This window comes from Callionymus lyra, chromosome 15 (assembly GCF_982586985.1).
Source record: "Callionymus lyra chromosome 15, fCalLyr1.hap1.1, whole genome shotgun sequence".
Lineage (NCBI taxonomy): Eukaryota > Metazoa > Chordata > Actinopteri > Syngnathiformes > Callionymidae > Callionymus > Callionymus lyra.
In genome coordinates, this window is record NC_141832.1 from 26,126,702 (window position 1) to 26,146,657 (window position 19,956).

At 38.5% G+C, this 19,956-nt stretch overlaps 1 protein-coding gene across 1 annotated transcript; it reads right to left on the reverse strand.

Moving 5' to 3' along the window:
* Positions 1-13,781: 13,781 nt before the first annotated feature.
* Positions 13,782-18,042, reverse strand: drg2 (developmentally regulated GTP binding protein 2). Its single transcript, XM_087808705.1, has 14 exons — positions 17,972-18,042; positions 17,693-17,783; positions 17,172-17,332; positions 16,811-16,900; positions 16,631-16,691; positions 16,420-16,510; positions 16,217-16,289; positions 15,656-15,746; positions 15,487-15,584; positions 15,349-15,425; positions 15,201-15,289; positions 15,081-15,139; positions 14,915-14,968; positions 13,782-13,998 (listed from the first exon to the last, which is right to left on the reverse strand). The coding sequence occupies exons 2-14, from the start codon at positions 17,754-17,756 to the stop codon at positions 13,912-13,914; spliced, it is 1,095 nt and encodes a 364-aa protein (XP_087664831.1). The 5' UTR covers positions 17,757-17,783; positions 17,972-18,042; the 3' UTR covers positions 13,782-13,911.
* Between the last annotated feature and the right edge of the window lie 1,914 nt (positions 18,043-19,956).

A 19,956-nucleotide genomic window follows, 5' to 3' on the forward strand; every position in this document is an offset into this window, starting at 1 on the left:
TGCTGAAAGGGACTATTAAAACCTGCATGGTCTGTACATCCAAGCAATTGTTCATTATAATGTCCATATGAATCTAAAACTCCATTGTTATAATTATAGTCGTTTAAGTACTTTCCATTTACCTCCTGGTTGTAAAAGTCATTGTAACCTAATTGAACTGGTTCCATTGTATACAACATTCCATCAACCCCATAGTAATGGTCCTTTTCATCATCAACATAATACTCTTCATGAGTATCATTGTAATAATTGTATGGATAATTGTAATAATCCAAACCATCCTCATAATAATGTTCATCATCATAATAAAAAGGGCCATTATCATCATAATACTCATATTCATCTTCCCATTCATTATCCTCATAATACTCTGCCTCCTCACCATATGGGTCATAGTTGGCACAAGGCAAGGGGTGGTTAACATAACCTTTTGATCTCTGTCCATCATTGTAATCATCATATCCATAGTCATTATATTCATATGCGTCGTTGTAATAATAATGTTGTCTTTCTTTGTTTACAAATGACAGATGCTTTCTTCCCAACCCTTCTCCACCAAGATGATATTTGGCTTTTGTCTTCAAAAATTTTCCAGTCAACCAGTTTGTTGCTGCAGCAATTCTTCCTAACATCCATCCTTTTGCTTTAAATCCAGATTTTGTTTTTTTATTTCCAAACATGCCTTTGAACTTTCCTTGTAATCCTTTTGCTTCTGTGGCCATTTTACCCTTGTTGCTAAGACCTGATAGGTTAATCGTCTTTTTGGGGTTGGTGACATCTTTGGTAATTTCTTTTTTCTTACCAAATAGGCTCAAGCCTGACAGAGCCTGTTTCTTATCAGCAGATGTGGATTTAGCTCCAAACCCTGAAAAAAGCTTGTTACCTAGAAGAGGCTTGCCCTCTGTGGGAGGCTTCTTTTTCTTAGAAAGGCGTAAAAAGAGACGGGACGTGCTTTTTAGGTTTCTCTTTGTTTTTGCTTTAACTGGTAGTTGTGGCTTAGAAGAAAAGCTGAAAGGAGAAGACTTCCCTGTTAACCCTGAGATTACATTAGAGGCTCCCTTAAGATAAGTTTTAGTGTCAGGAATCTTATGGACTTTAGCTGCAGCCATATTTTTCTTCCCTCCTGGGGCAAAACCAATCATGGCCTTGGAGGCTCCTTTGAGATTGACATCACTTATCTTTTTGAGGTTGAGTGCAGCCATTCCTTTTGGTTTTACCTTTGAATTCTCTTCTTCATCATCATCAAATGGAGGAGGATGTTTTGTAGGAGGCTTAAAACCTTTAACTGCAATCGCCTTCGATGCACCTTTAACAGCAGCTTTGCATTTTCCTTTTTCATGCTGTGCAGTCTTTTTTGGTCGTACCTCCTCCTCACTTTCATCCTTATCACTTTGCATCTCTTCTTCTTCGGATTCCATTTCAGACCCACTTTCAGGCTTTTTAACTTTCCCCTTTTTGCCTTCGGATTTCCCCTTTTCCACAGCTGGCTCTTCCTTCTTATCGACTTTACCTCGTTTGTGCTCATCCTTCTGTCCCTTTTTTTGGTCCTCAGATTTGCCTTTTTTGGTCCCAGATTTTGGGTCACTTTTTTTAGGTGGCATAATGGCCGTTTCAGTGCTCAGATATATATCACTTCAAGCGTTTCCCAAATCCTTTTTTTGAATTAAAAAAGTAGGACTAGATTTTCTAGATGTGTCAAAAGCTCTTAAACATACAAGTTGACATTAACCGACCACACAGAGTCTCACTTGGATTAAATGGAAAAATATATATAATCCAATAGTTTGGTAGCATTCCTTCTTCAGTAGACGTTATCCATAAATCCTCAGGCCAAAGGTCACAACAGAGTACACTCCTGTTGACAGAATCTTTGCTTTCCTTTATATGTCTTCCATTGTCATTGTGATGATAAGCACGGCTGTGTATCCTCATTTTGCCTGGCACACTATCTTGTATCTTGTAGGCGTCCCAGCATTCAAAGGTGTCCTCCTCTTTGTATGAGTGTGTATGTGTGACTGTTCCATGATCGTATCCTCCCACATCCACGTCACTTTATGACCTCCTATAAAGTTGCACATCTTGTTCTGGTTACCTCCATCCATCCTCTGGCTTCATCATATTGAGGCCGCGGCACAGTTGCAATGAAAGCATGTGCAAAATTAAGGCATAAGTAAACATCTGCTTCTGTTTAAGACAGACAGCCTATACCTAGTTAGAAAGGGCACCTCAGTATAAAAGCCCTGCTGTCTTAGGGTAACACTATCTGCAGGATCATTTCTATATTAATAATGCAAGTTGGCTGAGCTGTTGCTAAACTGTGTCTGAGAGGCAAAGTCAGTCAAAGCCAAGCCCAGAAGAGTAGTACAAAGAGCAGCACTGAGAGTGGAATACAAATGTCAATTGGGAAATCTGGCCAAATTTACTTACAAATACATCTGCATAACTATATTAATAACAATATATATGCTTCAATAACCATAGATATTCATATAAATATTTAAAAAAGTTAAAAAAGGTTTAATTTAAAGTTTTAAGGTTTAAGTAGATACAATTAAATTACATGTATAAAAAGGTTCCCTTTTTCCTTTTTTTCAGGGTCAAGCAGCTGTAGAAAGAGTTGACGGCATTGTAGTGCAAAGTCCAAAACAATAGCAGTTAAAACCACCAACATTTTTTAGCTTGTAATATCTTATCAGTATTAGTGTGTAGCATAGTTGACTATGGCACAAATATCTGCCATAAAAACTCTAAAGCCCTTATATTTTTTTGCATAAAAAGCAATTTAAGGTCAAAACCAGGCAGGGTCATGCAGTGTCCTTTTAAATTATGACAGTTGAGTTTGATGAAAGACAAAAACAACAAGCATAAGCAGAAATTGGAAAATATACTATGTTGACACAATGGGAGCAATTTTCATTCATTATTTTCTCATGGAAAAATGAGAAAACTATCCAAGAACACATGGAATTTAAACAGGAAACAAGACACAGAGCAATAGCAAGAGGGTGTTTACTAATGAAGGACAACAATACTAATGGAGAAAATCCCCTGAGCATAAAACAGCAAACAGGCTTATTAATGAAGCGACAGACACATAGTATTTTTTTTTTTTTAGAATCCCTTATTAGTCCCGCGAGGGGAAATTCGGTAGTGCTTTTGACAGCCATTCACACATACTGATGGGAGTAGGATGCACACCTGCGCCAAGTCTACCATCAGGAGCAATCAGGGTAAAGTGTCTTGCTCAGGGACACAACGTAACTTGATATCAAGTGTTGTTGATAAATGAACAATTCTAAGGACAAAGAAAAATGATGTTATATCTGGAAATCCATCATCATGATTGGTGGACAGGATGACAGACATGCACCATTCATCATTAATTTTCTTAGCTTGATGTAAATATAAATGAACACAACTCATACTGAACAAACAATACCAATATGAATACAAATTACGAGTATCTGATAAGGATAAGTACTGGAGGAGCAGGAGAAGGTGAGTGGGCAGTCTGAACAGTTTAGAAACAAGTTACCTGTAAGCTTTTAAGATCCATTCAAGTCTTGCCTCTGTTGCCAGATTAACTCGTATCCTACAAAAGAGCGACAGGTGTAGTCGCTAAACTTTTAACTGTCACTCCAGATGTCAACCATTGAGACAAAGAATACAAAAAAAATGTGTTTATAATCTAATAAGATACAAGTGGATGAAGTGGTTAATACAACGTTTAATCAAAACATTTTGGGCAATTATTCAATCCTTGTGATATATATGTATTAATTGCAATTGTCTTCATCCGTTTGTATTAATAAACACCGGAACAGAAAACCTCATGTTTAGATGTTCTAAAAAAGAAAAATACAGGAGTTTAGTGGATACTCATGTGTTCACACTTCTGGTATTCATCTCTGTTTAATGTAATAACAATTATAAAATGATGGGTGGGTGGATGGATTGATGGATAGATGGATCCCTTTCACTTCAGGATAGACTCAACTCCACTGCATAACTTATTAAGTGAGTAAGTAAGTAAGTAATTAGCATTTATAGAGCGCTTTTCAAGACCAAGGTCACAAAGCGCTTAAACAATCACAAAATACCCAACAAAATAAATACTTGAAAGGTCAAGACGACACAGAGACAAACACAGGAGTCTCAGAAAATCAATTACTGCATATATCATCAGCTGTGTTGATGGCTATGGAATACAGTTATCTCTGCTATAAACTCTGCTTTGATGGTCAACTATAGTTCAATGAAACCTTAACCGATCACCGTACACAATTTCAGTTAAGCTATTGTACTCATCTAATTTTGTTGCTAAATGTGCCACTAAAAAATGTGGCAAAACCGTATAAACATGGTACATTCCTGCTTCGTTCAGATTCTCGTCAAGATTGTTACAGGTCTATACAGGGTTCGTAAAAGTACAGATATAAGTCTCTCCGATCATTATCACTTTTTGTTTCTTTATCCTTTAAGGGCAACTAATGTGTTGATTTAAGTGTCACTTAAAATGATCTTTTAGGCTCTATTGTACTCATCAGTATGTGTTTTTTTTTTAAAAACCCTCTCTTTTAATTTAGAAATTTACATTAGAAAATGTGTTTTATTGGAAAATTAAGCCCTGTTCACTTAAAACCACTTTGTTGGATGGTGATAAAATCTCGTTTACCATAACCAACCCCCTTATATTTTCACTATTTAAATAGATTTCATTGACCTCACACAAAAAGTCAAGTCAGGAAAAAACTTTTATAAATTACCAAAATTCAAATATATTTTTTTAATATTTCCATTGAAACTGCCCAATAACTGAGCAAAAAAAAAACCCATCATCTTTTCAATGTTACAGAGGTCTGGAGCCTATCCAAGCTACACAGGGAGAGAAGTACGGGACACCCTGAATAAAAGGATATCAGAAACTCACACGAAATAGAAATCGTTGTGAAGTTATTCAATTTAGGAAAAAGATGTTTGAGAGAAAGATTTAAAAAAACGTAATTACCAATATATTTGAGGGGCAATACATTTTGTGTTCTTTTAATTAACACACAATATGGAAAACAACCAAAAGTATTACTTTTTTTTATTTTATTTTATTTAAATAGTATAGTTTATTTCTGACTAAGGGTCATCAAAAGAGCCTTGTGTGCTTGTGGAATGTATGATAACAAAGTAACCAGGGAAAAAGCACAGTGTGAATGTACACAGAAAGGTAAGAAACAATTTTGTCCTCTTGTACTTGATAGCAAAAAGAAAGAAAAGAAGAAATAATAAATACATTTGAATTGAAGATGGGAGGTTGTCACAACTTCATTAAAGTAATTGTAAAACTGTGACAATAAACAAATGACTCACACACTTAGGACTAAATGAACTTTCAATATTTTTGATCAAAACAAATCTAATTTTGTCATACCTGATCCGATCTTGTGATGTGTTGTTTTATCCAGTACAAACCATCACATTGTCAAGACTGGTTAAATGTGTGTTTTTGTACTGGAGCAGTCATATTTATATCTCTCTGGTCACTCAAACACACATATACACGAATTCATCCTTTCAACTTCCTTAAATAGCACAACAAATAAAGGATCTTTATTGTCCATATGTGTTGTCAGTGATCCATTAGCTGGTTCTCTGCCACACAAAAGTGAAAAGCACTTTGTTGATATACGTACATTGATCTTCCTACGGGGATTGAGTTTCATAGCATGTATTTCCAAGTGGTTGGGTGTACTATTGGTCCACTCCTTTGTTTGTCTAGCTGGGAGGATCACAAATACACAATCAAAACCAAACACTGACTCTGAACACGTCAGTGTTATGAAAAAAGCTTTCAGACATTAGCGTGAGCGTACAATTGCCTTATGAGTTGCCTTTATTTGCATACAACAAGTAAACTGATTTGACAAACAGACATCTAAAAGGATGACAGGATGAGACGCGCAGTCGCGATCGCTTGGAAGAACTCCGACTCATCGGATGTCATCTACTGACTCCTTCAAGAAACATTGTTTTGATTGTTTACACGCTTTGTGACCCTGGTCTAGTAAAGCGCTCTATAAATATAAATTACTTATTTACTTACTTACTTACATGTTAAATACCAGAACCCCAGGAGGCTCACTCTCCTCCCATTCTCCTGGAACAAGAGAAGAGAACAATACTTCACCCACAATATTCAATTGATTATGTAATTATCTTTCTGTCTCGACTACAAGGTGCTTAACTTGGAGTTAATTACTCTTTCCATTATATCACAAAAAAAAAGAGGAAACAATAGATTTTATTATAAAAACATAAATCCACAGATGCTCTTTTTACAAATGCCCCAACAACCTTGTTACAAGCAAATATAATAAATTCTTTATATATTACATATTTTTGAAGATAAACATGAAAGGACTCGTGGTCTCCAAGTTGTATTCCAACATGTAAGATGGGAATCTTCTTCTTACCTAGGAGGACACCTAAAACATATTTTTTTCAAGTTTAACTTTAGCCTGGGGCCTCAGAGAAAACATTGAGTTTGTTAGATCTTAGTTGCATATTGTTGCATCATCTGCAAGCTGACGAATAATTATGGGTCTACCCAAAACTTCTGAAGTTATTTGACACAAATTATCTAAATTTCTTTGGTCCTTTCCAGGTTTGGGAATTGAAGTGATTATAACTTGTTTCATGGTTGTGGAAAATGATAACCAGTTCAGATAAGTTGCCTCTTCAATCATTAGAAAAAAAATGATTCAATAAACCCCAGAAATGCCTGTTAAAGTTAGAAGTAAGACCCCTAGAAATGCCTCTAAAAGTTATAAGTAAGATCCCCAGAATGCCTGTAAAAGTTATAAGTAAGTACCCCTGGGAGTCATTCAGAGACAGTACTGCTACTGTTACCGAACAGATCAGAGTCACACAACTTCATAACTTCAAAATATCATTTTTAACTCTTTTAGAAAATGAAACAGAATCATGAAGTCTTAAATATATTATTTGTAAACAGCTGTATAGTGTAGATTTAAACCCAAACATAGACTATATCATAAATTTCCTTAATGGATTGAAATTACGCACCGCTCTAGAGAACAGGTTAATGATTTAGACAGGCCCATATCACCAGAGGACATTTTATCGCTCATAATAAAGATGCCCATCAATAAATCTCCAGGTCCAGGGGATTCCAAGTCGAGTGCTACAAACACTTCTGGCCGACTATCGCCAATCGATTAATTCGAATGATAACAGAGTTCACAACAAACAACTAGAACTACCTCATCAATGAACACTTCCATGATAATGCAACTATTCAAACATGATAAAGACTACTACTTATTCCTGTTGATACTGTCCAAAACAGGGAATGGCCCTAGATGGAAGTAGAGAAGGCGATAATAGCAGCAGTGCAGGTGTTCGCAACCTCGGGCATCTTGGCTCAAAAGGTGGTGGACATAGTGATTTGCACCACTCCGTAACAGGAAGATGAGAGATAGTGAACCCCTGGCTCCGGCACCACAACCTCCGCACCTGGAGATGGATTCCCTGTCATTGGCGTGAATGTTTTTAGTCAGTAATCTTGTATCTTTTTCTTATATAGTACCAATGCACTTAATACTGTATGAAATGGGTTTTTATGTGTAACTGTGTTTTGCTGTCCCTCCTGCCCAAGTCTCTCTTGTAAATTAGATTTTAATCTCAATGAGACTAACCTGGATAAAAAAGGAGAAAAAAATCACTAACCACGCCAAAATGATCAAACCTCAAGCCAGACTCAAGGTTTTACGTGTTAAGAAATTCAAGTCCTGAATTGGCTAATGGATTTTTCTCCCTCCGCCTGGAAAAGGTCTCACATGGAAAGACCGATTTTACAAGCCGTGGCAAGTCCTACGTGTGGACTCGCCTGTCACAAGGATACTAGAATTCCCCAAATATGTTCCAGTCAGCCGTTTTCGATATTGTTGACGGTTTGGATGCTACTATCTACATCGAAGACGTGTTCATCGCTGATGATGACGAAGCAGAGCATCTGGACAGATTGCAGACAGTGATTGAGAGATTGTCAACAGCAGGGTTTAAACTTAATCTTAAAAAGTGCCAGTTTGGAAAATTTCAAGTCAACTACCTTGGATTTACGGTGTCGGCTGACATTGGACTCTCCGAGGGCTTCAAGGACAAGCTGGACACTATTGAGCCTCCCCCCCACCCTCACTGACCTGCAGAAATTCCTGGGTCTCTGTAACTACGTTCAGGATCATGTTCCAGGTTTCCAGAATTACGCTAAGCCACTCTACGCCCGACTAAAGAAGCCCCTAGAGCTGAAGGGGGCCAGTTCCTCTGCTAAGTCTTGGCTATGGACAGCCAGTGACCAGCTCAACCTCCAGGAGTAACAAAATGCCATACGTGAAGCTGTGGCTCTCGAGCCCACAGTCTCTGGTCACCTGGCTGACTGCCGACATCTCCCGTGAAGAGAACTCTGCCGTTGTACAAGTTGGCAACGAGGGCCAAGGATTATCTGCCATGTGGAGCTACTCCTTGTGTCCAGTGAAGAAGAAGTGAAGAGAAAGAACTTGCAGTCCTGGCCTATCAAAGGGACTACCTAAAGCCATGTGCATTACTACCTGCGAAAGTCAACCCTCGAGAGCACTAAAGCCACCAACGTTCGATGGGGCCGCTGGGAAGACATTCTGCTTGAACCTGACCTTGTGATAGGTCCTGTGACCCCTGTCTCTAAGAAACCACCCGTCCTGGATGATCCCTCCCCGTAGGTGTTGTATACCGATGGCTCACAGAAGATTAAGGATGACATGGCCCATGGCACCAAAGAGGTACAAGGACTGCTCTAGCCTCCTGATGGTTGCTACCTCAGGATGGCAGGTGAGGCACTGTGTGGATCCTTGCTGAGCCTGGAGACCTCGTAGTCTCTGCAGCAGCAGCCCACCAAGCTCTCGGTAAATCCACCAGCTACAATGGACATACCACTTCATTTGAGGTCCCAGACCCAATGATCCGGTCTACCTGGCATCAGGTTGTGACTTCTGCCTTTCCCTACAGCCCTGCAATAATGTTCTGCCTGAATACCACGCACAAAGTATTCCTGGTGTTCCGTGTGTTTTGAGACCCACAACTGTATCCCTCTGCAATTACCCTGGCAAGCTTGGTTCCCGCTAGTGGGGAATTTGCCAAAAACAACGGCTGGGTTGGCCCCTGGGAACTAACTACTTGGAAAGAGCTGTGGACCATCCCCCAAAATAATTCTGTTTCTGGAATAGCCTCTTGTATTTCCAGTAATACTTCCTCGATGTGTGTGCCACCCAAGAATGGTCTCCCGCTACTGGTCCTGTGAGTACCTTGTTGCCGAAGAACAACTGACCCAGTCAATGGTCATGCAGGTCCCCGGTTGCCCGGCCGAGCGTGCCTTGAAACCTAATCCTCACTCGGATGTTAAGAAAATCTGCCTGTCGATCTTTGTTCGCATGGTGCCATACGAGGGAATCTTCTCATTGGGAGTGAAAATCACCCCATTGCAGCTGGCCCGTCGTCTGCTCCCTCTAGATCCATGCCGTTCCTAGAAAGTTCAAGCAAAAACCGGCAGAACCAGGTCAGACTCCGTATCCTCCTCTGACCCTGGTCCCAGAACCCAGGAAGGCCCCGTCACCAAGCAACCCACACTCAAATAGTAACTTGGCAACAAGCCAAGCCTAGAGGGGGTGACCGGGAGTTGTGGGTGTGACTCTTATGGTGACTCTCAACAATACATTGGGCATTTAACCAATTCACTTGTTTAACATAACTTAGTCCTGATTACAACAGGTCCCGATAGGCTACAGGATACTTAATCCTGCCATTAAACCTAACCCCAGGCATTTCCTAAGTGCACATAACTCAGAGGAGAGCAGTCACAACGTATGTGAGCGGCTACACAGAACAGGGCTAACAATAGGGGTTACTCTAGTCCAAGCCTGTGACCGCTGGAAGCAGGACAGACATACAATTCCTGGCTATCTGACACTGGGGGTGTCTCCTCAGGGCTGGCTTAACCAAGCAGAGTTAAGTTTAGATTTTTAGCCAATTGAACGGTCTCAGATCATTAAATATGGTTAAAGATTTTGTATATGTAATTTATAACTTTAAATAAATTGATAATTCAAATTTAATATTTCAGCTATGACTCTTATGTCAATGTCAACGATGACAGGTTTATGATGCTATATCAATATTTATCCACAATCGATGACTGCCATAGATCTAGAGGATGTAAACTAATATCCAACAACGTATCACTACAATTTAATATAGTTTTGTTGAGAATGGATAAATCAAATCATATATATTTTTAAACTTCATATGTGTGTGAAGAATGCTGATTGAAATAACCAGTAGCCAATTGAATAAGCTTACTTTTTGGGTTTATATACTTGTAAATCTGACACTAAAGGAGTCAGTGCCTCACCAACCATGAACCTCAATGTGTGTTACTGGTTTTAATACAACCTTAAAGGCTTGCAGAACTAGCCCCTTCAATCCGCTCACCCATCTGGCAGAGCCCTGATTTCACAATCAACAAAAAATTAATCAACTTCAGCAGCTTGAAGGACAAGGGTTTTACACACCTCCACCATTTTGTACAAAACACTCAATAGCTTCAATTATATTATACTGACTTTTAATATGATTGCATTCAACAATTTTACCAATTACAATATATTATCAGAAGATTCTACTCAAGTAAACAAAATACTGAGCATCTCCAGTAATGCTGCTAGACTAGCTGCTCCCTTTACACAAGAGATTCTTACTTCCACTCACTGTGGACATGCACACCAGTTCACGCATCTGTGCGCCGCTGTCATTGCACCCTTGATGGCTGATCTCACCCAATGGGAGAACCTCCGAGGGGAGACCGCCTCTCTTAGCCGACATCTACTGTGGCAGATGAACAGGGCATCAGAGCAACTAAAAACAGCCACCCGGTACAAGTAACAGGCCACAGCCCTCAATGGACACACGCATCTCTCCAGCTGAACGACCAAAAGGGACGGTAGCTCCTCATCCCCGTCTGGTCTCAGAACGGCGAGAAACCCTGCGCCTAGAGGTAACACGACGCGTCCGTTCCATGGCGTTTCTCTGCCACCAAACTTGACACTGATTTTTGTTGACAATTCTGTGGGGGAAGGAACACCCTCCGGTCAATATATACATGTTCGGTCTATTTTCACTCACCTCACCACCTGTCAAACTCTTGTCAACGCGGAAGCAGAAGTAAACACAGCTGACTGAGCTAGCCTTGCTGACATCTGTTTGTTTAGAAATAAAACACATGTGGTTGAAGTCTGTCCCTCATCCGACTTTGTTTGGCATTTAAAACCACCTTCGAACCCCGTAATGAGAAGAAGCTCTCGCCGTCTATGAACGGAGGAGCATGTTAGCTTAGCTTTAGCAGCGAAAGCTTCTAATGACGCCTGAGAATGTTCTCTGAACTCTCACAGTCGGAAAAACATGCAAGCTACTAACATCACTACACGAACGAACTGACTTCCCGCCCGCCGCCGCTGCTACCGCCGTCTCTGCTGCTGCAGAGGCTGCCTGGATATGCTCTGCTGCTTCTGGATCACTTTCGCACCAGAGGATGAAGCCAACGAGCGCTACCTCTGACGTTGAGCGCTGTAGCCCCGACGAGCCTCCTCATCTAATCCATGCGGAAGATCCTGGAGCTGCACTGACTCCTGCAGCGCCGCCACCGGGCGAGCCAGCTCCGGACCAGAAAGAGAGTCCTCTGTTATTGGCCCATCCAGGACCTTCCGGCGATCTTTCTCCGCCAGCGCTGTGTCTAAGTTTAGCCACAAATGCTGGTGGCCCAGCTGTCCAGCGTTGCAGAGTCTCCCTCTCAGGATCGCATATACCTGTGACATCCTGAGGAGACCGGCCAAAGAGTCCTTGACCTCTACATCTGCTGGTCCCAGCTCATCACATTGAAACGTGAGCCTGTCGAGCGCATCGCATAGGGAAGCCATGTTGTTTGCGAGGGACGCCACCTGCGTCCCCCCCATATATGCTCTATTGAACATCACCGTCAACCTGTCTTCCTTTTCAGGGGGCATCACACGTCATGCATGCACATCTATCTACATCAATGATCTCACTCATTTCTGCCATCAGTTCACTTGCCAATCTTCTGTCAGGAGCATTCTCTCGGAGTTGAAAAGCAGGAAGTGCGGCGGGGATTACCCACCTCTTATAGGATGTGGCCTGCACCCAGCAGATTTGCGAGTTGATTAAGCTTTCTCAGACGAGGCAGGATGTTGAGGTAATGAAGCAGTTAGAGGGCGGAACACCAAACGAAATAGAACTGGGATTGAGATATAACACCAACGTCTTTGTGCCTCAGAAATGATTCAGACAGAGCAGAGCTCTGTTGTCTTTCTCATTTTATACACATAAATGTGTGTCTTTAAACAAAGATCTGATTTATTTTTATTGTACAAGTAATAGTGTTAAACTCAACCAATCACAGCAGAGTGGTTGTGGTTAGGATAAGGGTAAACAAGAATTGAATCTCGAAAAAAAAGTTGTTTTCAGTGGGCGGGGCTTAAGCATATTTTCAATACAAATATTTAAATTAAAAGAGTTTTGTACAAAAGACACATACTGATGAGTACAATAGAGGTCCAAGATTAATTTTAAACCTACTTAAATCAACATATTAGTTGCCCTTTAAATGTATCAATTAATGTAAACAGTCAACCGCTTAATGGGAGCAAAGCTGATCGTCACAAACTCTTAATTGTCGATATTGCAAATGTTAAGGCTAAAGAGTAAAAATTAAAACATAAAATCTGCCTTCCCGCATATTTTAAAATGTCATGGGTGATCTCAAATTAACAAAACTGAACAAAAAAGCTTACACAACAGACTTCAAAAACAAGTTATGTTCAAAGGTGTTTCATGAAAACACAGCTTATGTAACACTTGCTCATGTTTCTACACACATCTAGTCAAGCATTACGGAGCCAGGCAGCATCAGGTGTCATGCGTGTTGTACACAAAGCACATGCAGTGAAGAGCACCTTTGTGTTCCGTCCTCTATCATCCCTTCATCTTCCCTCGCCGTTCAGGTGAATCCAAAGACGCATATTTTCATCCAGGGCCCACTCAGACATGACATCTTCAGTCCATCTCCAAGTCTGGACACTGTTCCTCCACCTGTGTCCAACTCTGTGGCCCTTTCCTAGTCTCAAAGTGATGCTTGTAAATGTTTAATGTGGTCATTGTTCTGGTGAGCCAGTGCCCGTGAGCAGCGGATTCATTCTTTAGTGAGGGGAGGGAAAAGACAAAAAGACCGAACAGCTGGGCAGCAGGAAAAAAGTCATTTGGATGGGGGTTGAGGGTTACCTTCTACTAGTAAGATAAGGTTCAAACAAAACACTAGCTAAAATTTCAAAGTGTCTCTATGCGTGCCCTGTGCTAGACTGATCAATGTTAAGTTTTCCCTCTTGCCCCGAGTAGCTGGTATAACTCAAGCAGGGTTTAAGGGCACCTAATGTGAAAACCCAACTCTTCTGACTTACTCAAAGGCTTAAAATGTTGATGTCTTCCTCTCCAAGATAGTGCACAGTGACAAACCTGGATGCTTAACCGATCACAGCAGAGTGGGCGTGGTAGTTAAGGTGACAGGCAGGTGTATTCCTACATATTACAATGATTTACAGTATTAGTGTTTTGTAATATTTGACCACTGTATTTTAAAACATTGAAACAGAAAAAAATACACCAGAATAGAAAAGTAAACATCCAGCTTTTTAATATGTTCCTTGCAAATCAACATCGATCACTGCTTTGCTGTATGTAAAATAAAACTGGAGGTCCCTTCCAAACCCAGTACATTTGTGTACATACTTCCATTTGAGCTCCTTTTCACTTCTTCACTATCTGGATGACATCCTCGTGCTCCATGATGTGAGTGAGACCAACCCTTTGAGGACTATACTTGGTACTGGTTCCCTGAAAACCCCAAGAAAATGTACTACATTAGAGAGCTGTTGCATTTAAAGGCGGCAGTACAAGTCATCATTATGTTGTTGGCAAAGACTCCGACATGACGGACTGCCTGAAAGGGACCAGTCTATCAGGACTGCAGGTTTCCAATATTTAAAGGAAAACCTAATATTAAAACCTAACTTTTCAGACTAACTCAAAGGTTTCAAATGTTAAAGTCTTTTTCTCCAAGATGCAGTAAAACCCTCATCATCATGATTATGTTTTGATGTTTTCACTTTATAAAGCACAAATCAACACATTAGTAGCAAAAGAGCAATTTCAATTAAATTAAAGTACATATCCAATTTTATTATATAGATTAACAGTTTTAGAAAATAAAGCAAATGGGGAACTGGGGGACAAACCCAATAGCCTTTATGTATTTATTAGCATGCTCTTTTGTGTGCAATAGCATTAAAACACTTTTTATGAAGACAATATTTAATCAGTGATGGGGCTCAATACACAGCTAAGGTGAAATCATGCAACTGGCCACTAACACCAATCGCAGATACCAAAGTTACCCCTGAGACTAGATTGAATAACATTACTTTGACTCGAGAGAAGCACATATGAGCTGATTAAATTTATCCTGCTGAGATCTTATTCTTTCTAGATTCTGAACTATTACTAGACTTAGTTGATAGTTGACATCAATCTTTGTTGCCACTGACGTAAACGCATGTCCGCAGTCCATGTTCACTCAACTTTTTCTTTGCTGGCATAGTTCTTTATAGTAAAAATGAACACAACTGTAAACACATGAATAAGTACTCATCGGAGAAACGCTTCATACAGAAACTTCAAAATATTGACACCAAGACACTTAGTTCTGACGCATCTGATGCAGGTAAAGCGCAAAAAAGAATGAAGCACTTACCCAAACAAGAGCGTATTTAAACTGGCTGGCTAAGGTTCTGTGAATTCGATGGCACTGAAAATGAAAAGCAGATTAGCTGTGTCATGTTTCACTATAATTTCTGATGTTTTAAATCATTTGTAGTATGTCCCATTAGAATGTGTAATGTTTGGTGAAGTAGACTTACCACATGTTCCACACTTGCTCCTCTCCTCATGATTATGGCATCATTAAAGTCCGGGCGCTCTTAAATAAAATTAAAATTAAAATTGCATAACAATAGAAAAAAAGGAAAAAAAGGGTTTACCTCCTCTTTTCTTGGTAAAAATGCAAATTAGAGCAAGATATTCCCACAATCGCTCCAGAAGATAATCCAGGTTCAGCTTCATCCCACAACTTGGAAAGAAGGAAAAAGGTCAAATGTTTGTAACAGAAGATCCTGACGAGAGTCCAACCTGATGACGACACTGTGAGGTCTGTGAGCCAGACGGTCCACCTCCTCTATGGAGATCTGATCCACTTTATTGTACACCTGTGAAACACACATATGCAACTTCAAGTTCACCGGGAAGAGCATCGATAAATGTACGTACATAAAGACAAGGCATGTAAACTCTGTTCCCAACAATGACGTCTATGAACTCATCCGGCGTACTGTCCTCCCTGAATAGCACCTCTGCATTAAAGATTTCTGTGGTTCAGATTTAAGGCTGTGAACAGGAGGAACGTTACATTGAGGTTCTTTGACATGCTCAAGGATACTGTATTCATGAAGGATGAGCTGCACCAACTTCTCCGAGCAATGGGTGAGAGGAACAGTGGAGTTGTAGGACAGGCCGCCGCCTTTTTTAGGCTGGAAAGAAAAAGAAAAGGATTAAGTTAAATATTGTTGTTTTTTTTTTTTAATAATTTTATGGCAGATGTTATATTTGAGAAAAATGTATTTCCTTGAATAATATATGTTAATATAATGGAATACATTTTCTGTGGTAAAATTTAGCTTTTTGATACAATACTGATAATTGTGTAATTAAGTATCAATTCATCTGATAATGAAGTTGTTCCTAACCTTTATGTGGTTATTAATTGTATTTGTAGATTCTTTTGGTTTTTAAAAACATGATTAAGTTATGACACCAAATAAAAAATCTACTCAAACTGCACAAATGCCTTTCGTCTGATTTACCAAGTTTACAGAAGGGTCTTGTGTGTCTTGATCTTTTAAGTATATATTTTAATTGTGTATTGTTTGTGATTGTTAAAGCGCTTTGTGACACTGGTCTAAAAAGGCGCTCTAGAAATAACCATTACTTACTTACTTACCTTGAAATAAATATTGGGTTTTGTCCTGTTCAGTCTTATGCCAACAGACTCCAACTCTTTTTCTAAAAGGGTCCTTAATGGAAGAAATGGTAGAAACTCAGTAAAAGCAATCAAAAGAAAGAAAAGAATATGTCAAATAAATATCAAAATACATTTTGTTTTAGATTGTCAGAAACTTCACTTTATAAATTTTAAGAAATCACCTTTGAACCTCTCCTTTGGTGGCATCCAACATCATGATGACAACGTCAGAAGTCCGAGCAACAGCGATGACCTGTCGGCCTCGTCCCTTACCTGTTGTCATTTACATAAAGGACAGAAGATGATACTGTGTATTTCCAGTTAAACCATTAATTGACATTAAATCAACTGTTAATTTGATGCTGGTGCAATACTCATCCAAATCCAAATCACCTTGTGAAGCTCCCTCAATGATACCTGGCAAATCCAACAACTGAATGTTTGCACCTTTATACTGAGAAGATCAAACAAGCATGTGATCAACACCAAGCATGATAGGATGCAGCACTGTTGGGATATTAGTTTCAATTTCAGTTTATTTAAAAGTCAAATATGAATGTTTTAAAAAAGCACCTCTATGACTCCAGGTATGCAGGTTAGAGTTGTAAACTCGTAGGAAGCAGCTTCGCTGGCGGTTGCAGTCATTAAGCTAAGAAAGGTGGACTGGGAGGAATAACAAGTTAAAAGTTTTTTTTGTTTTTTTATTAATGACCAAAGCTTTTACCCCATTTAAAATCTACACTTTTACTATTCACATTAGTTTCACATTTTCACAAGCTAAAATGGTGGACATCAAACAGCAGTATCACAAACAAATATTTAAAAAATGACCTTTTTCTTTGTAACGTAATGTAAACTTGATTATTATATTTAGGAAAATTAAACGTTTTAAATAAAGAACAAAAAAGAAATTAAAACTTTTTTGGATACACACCTTACCCACGGAGGGAAACCCTATCAAAGCAACACGCGCATCCCCGGATTTCATTACATCAAAGCCCTCGCCTTTTGCCCCTGCAGACTTGGAAGGTTCCAGGAGCTGAGCTCTGTATTTTGCTAATTTGGCCTTTAGCAAACCAAGATGGTATTCAGTAGCTGGGAAAAAAAGAGAAGTAGAAGAAAGATCAAGGGAAAAGTCCAAATCAAGATTGGTGTTTGAATTGCATTTCATTTATTATTGTAAAACTGTCAAAACACCATAACCATTTCGATACTTGTGTGGAGGTAACATAACTGAGTCACTGTTAAAATGAAAATATACTTGAATAGGGCAAGTTATACCTAGAGTTAACAACGTATTTATGTTGAGTATATGAAAACAACAAATCGATAGGCAAGCTAGTGTAAGACAGTCCTAATCGTGACACAAAAGTATAGTTTACAATACAATACAAGTGGAAAAATCACTCCACTTCAATGCTCCCACATTCCTACTTGCATTTTTCTCTATCTCACCTTTATTCTTCTGGGTCCGAGAGATTTCTCTCTCGATTTCGGAGATTTTTTCCAAGATCCCCATCGCGTCTGTCTGGGTGTTGTCAAACTACTGTTTCAGAAAGAGAAATTAAACGTGTCAGTTCAAAGCTTTGTTAGACTTCTGCTAACACGGCAACCAACAGGAGTTAGCTATAAATTAGTTTAGCTAGTACATGCAAAAAGAAATCAAACAAACATCGACAAGCAATAATCACTTTTTATATCAATCGGAATGTTACAAAAAGGTATTTAATTTACACTTTGGAAAAGATTTCAATCCACGGCGTGTACAGGAACAGGACATCACCACCCGGAAGACACTCCGTCCCGAAGTCTTTCCGACAGAAACAAGAAATATAGTTCCGGGTGTTTGGCTATCAATTCAATTCAATTCAATTCAATTTTATTTAAAGTGTCTTATCATAACAAAGTTATCTCAAGACACTATACAGTTGAAATAAGACTACAGTTGATTAAGGAAAAATAGATCCCAGCAACTCAATATCAGTGTCAATCAGTATGTTCACGATGTATATTTCAATATAAAACGTATATGTAAACCAAATAAAATAAAATAAAATTTTGTGTATTTGTGTATTGTGTCCTTTAAATTAATTAAAATGCTTAAAAAGATTGAAAGAATGACAAACTACTGTTTAGTAAGATTATTCAGTTTAATTACATCTACCGGTCGTAGCGCTTTACTACAGACACATAGTCTTTGGAGACGTTATTTTTATATTATTATTATTATTTATAGTAATGTTTAATTATTCTGTCGATTATTCTAACGTTGTATGTACATTTCACAGGAACAACATGAAGTCAGATTTGCATAATTAGTACAGATCCACGCTTCCTCCTTTTGATAATTTTTTTTTCAAAATAAATAATTGAAATTTAATAAGATTTTTTTTTTTCTTCTTCTCTGGTAAACAGACTGCAGACAACTGTGGTCCATTACATGCCAACACATGGATGTGTTTTTCATGCAAGGAAGCAGTGCGTTGGTTATATACAGCTCTGAAGGACGATAAATAAATGTATGAATACATAACAAAATGTATGAATAAATAAATAACTGTGTGGATAAATATCAATATCTCAAAATTGACTTCTGATTTAATTTTGGTCAAAGAACGGTGCTATTTCTATGTATATACATAAAGATAAATATATGTAACCAGGTATTAAATTACAAATTGAAATTACACCAAATCCATTGTATTTTATTTTTATTGTCCTTTAATTTTCATTTTATGTGGGTTTGTCTGATATATCTTGATTGTATTATTTTGTATACTGTTGCTTTAAGAGTTTGAAGGCTTTTGTTTTCCAACTGTTTTATGTCTGTATAAAGTAATTTTACTATAGTTGGGATATTCTGTATTATTAAATCTACAACAATTTAATTTACTTAGAATATTCGATTTCTCTATAGGAAAATAAACAATTTCCCGAAGGATACCTCCTGAGGATCAATAAAGTTATATCTAAAAGGCCACTAGATGGTAGTAATGTGTATAAAAAATGTATTTAAATGAAAATGAATTAACTACGAGCGTTGATAAAAACTATTTTGTCGTTCTCTTGACGTTTCTTTAACCCGTAAAAATATTTTAAAGAGACGTTCGCATATGCAGCGTGTGACGTCATCACGTAGGAAGTGGGGGGACCGAAATTGTACCTAGCCGCAGCAGTCGATGCGGCGTCTATGTATATACTGTAGTTGTCTATGGTTCTCACAGAGACAAAGCTCGTTCAGCCTACAGTATCGCAGCTGAGCATGCGCGGAATTTGCTAGTAAGCGTTTTGAAACACTTTATCGTGGAGAACCAAAGTAATCCAACAATGATTTAAAACACATTTACGTGCTGTAAACTTTGACTAACTGTGCGATACAAACAAGTAATTTGTTTGAAAATAATTGATCCAATAATTAGCTTCATTAGTATTCAGTTATTTCTAAAGTAGCATTTGATGATGTAAAAAATATTAAGGTTTATCAACGCTCGTAGTTAATTCATTTTCATTTAAGTTCATTTTTTAAACACATTACTACCATCTAGTGGCCTTTTAGTACAACTACATAGATTATTCTAAATAAATGAAATTGTTGATACAGAATATTCCAACTAAAGTACAATTAAATAAATAATAAAATAAAATAAAAAAACTTGAATTGAATAAAGAAAAAAAAAACTCCCCCACATGCGCTGACGCGATCCTGTAGGCTAAACGAG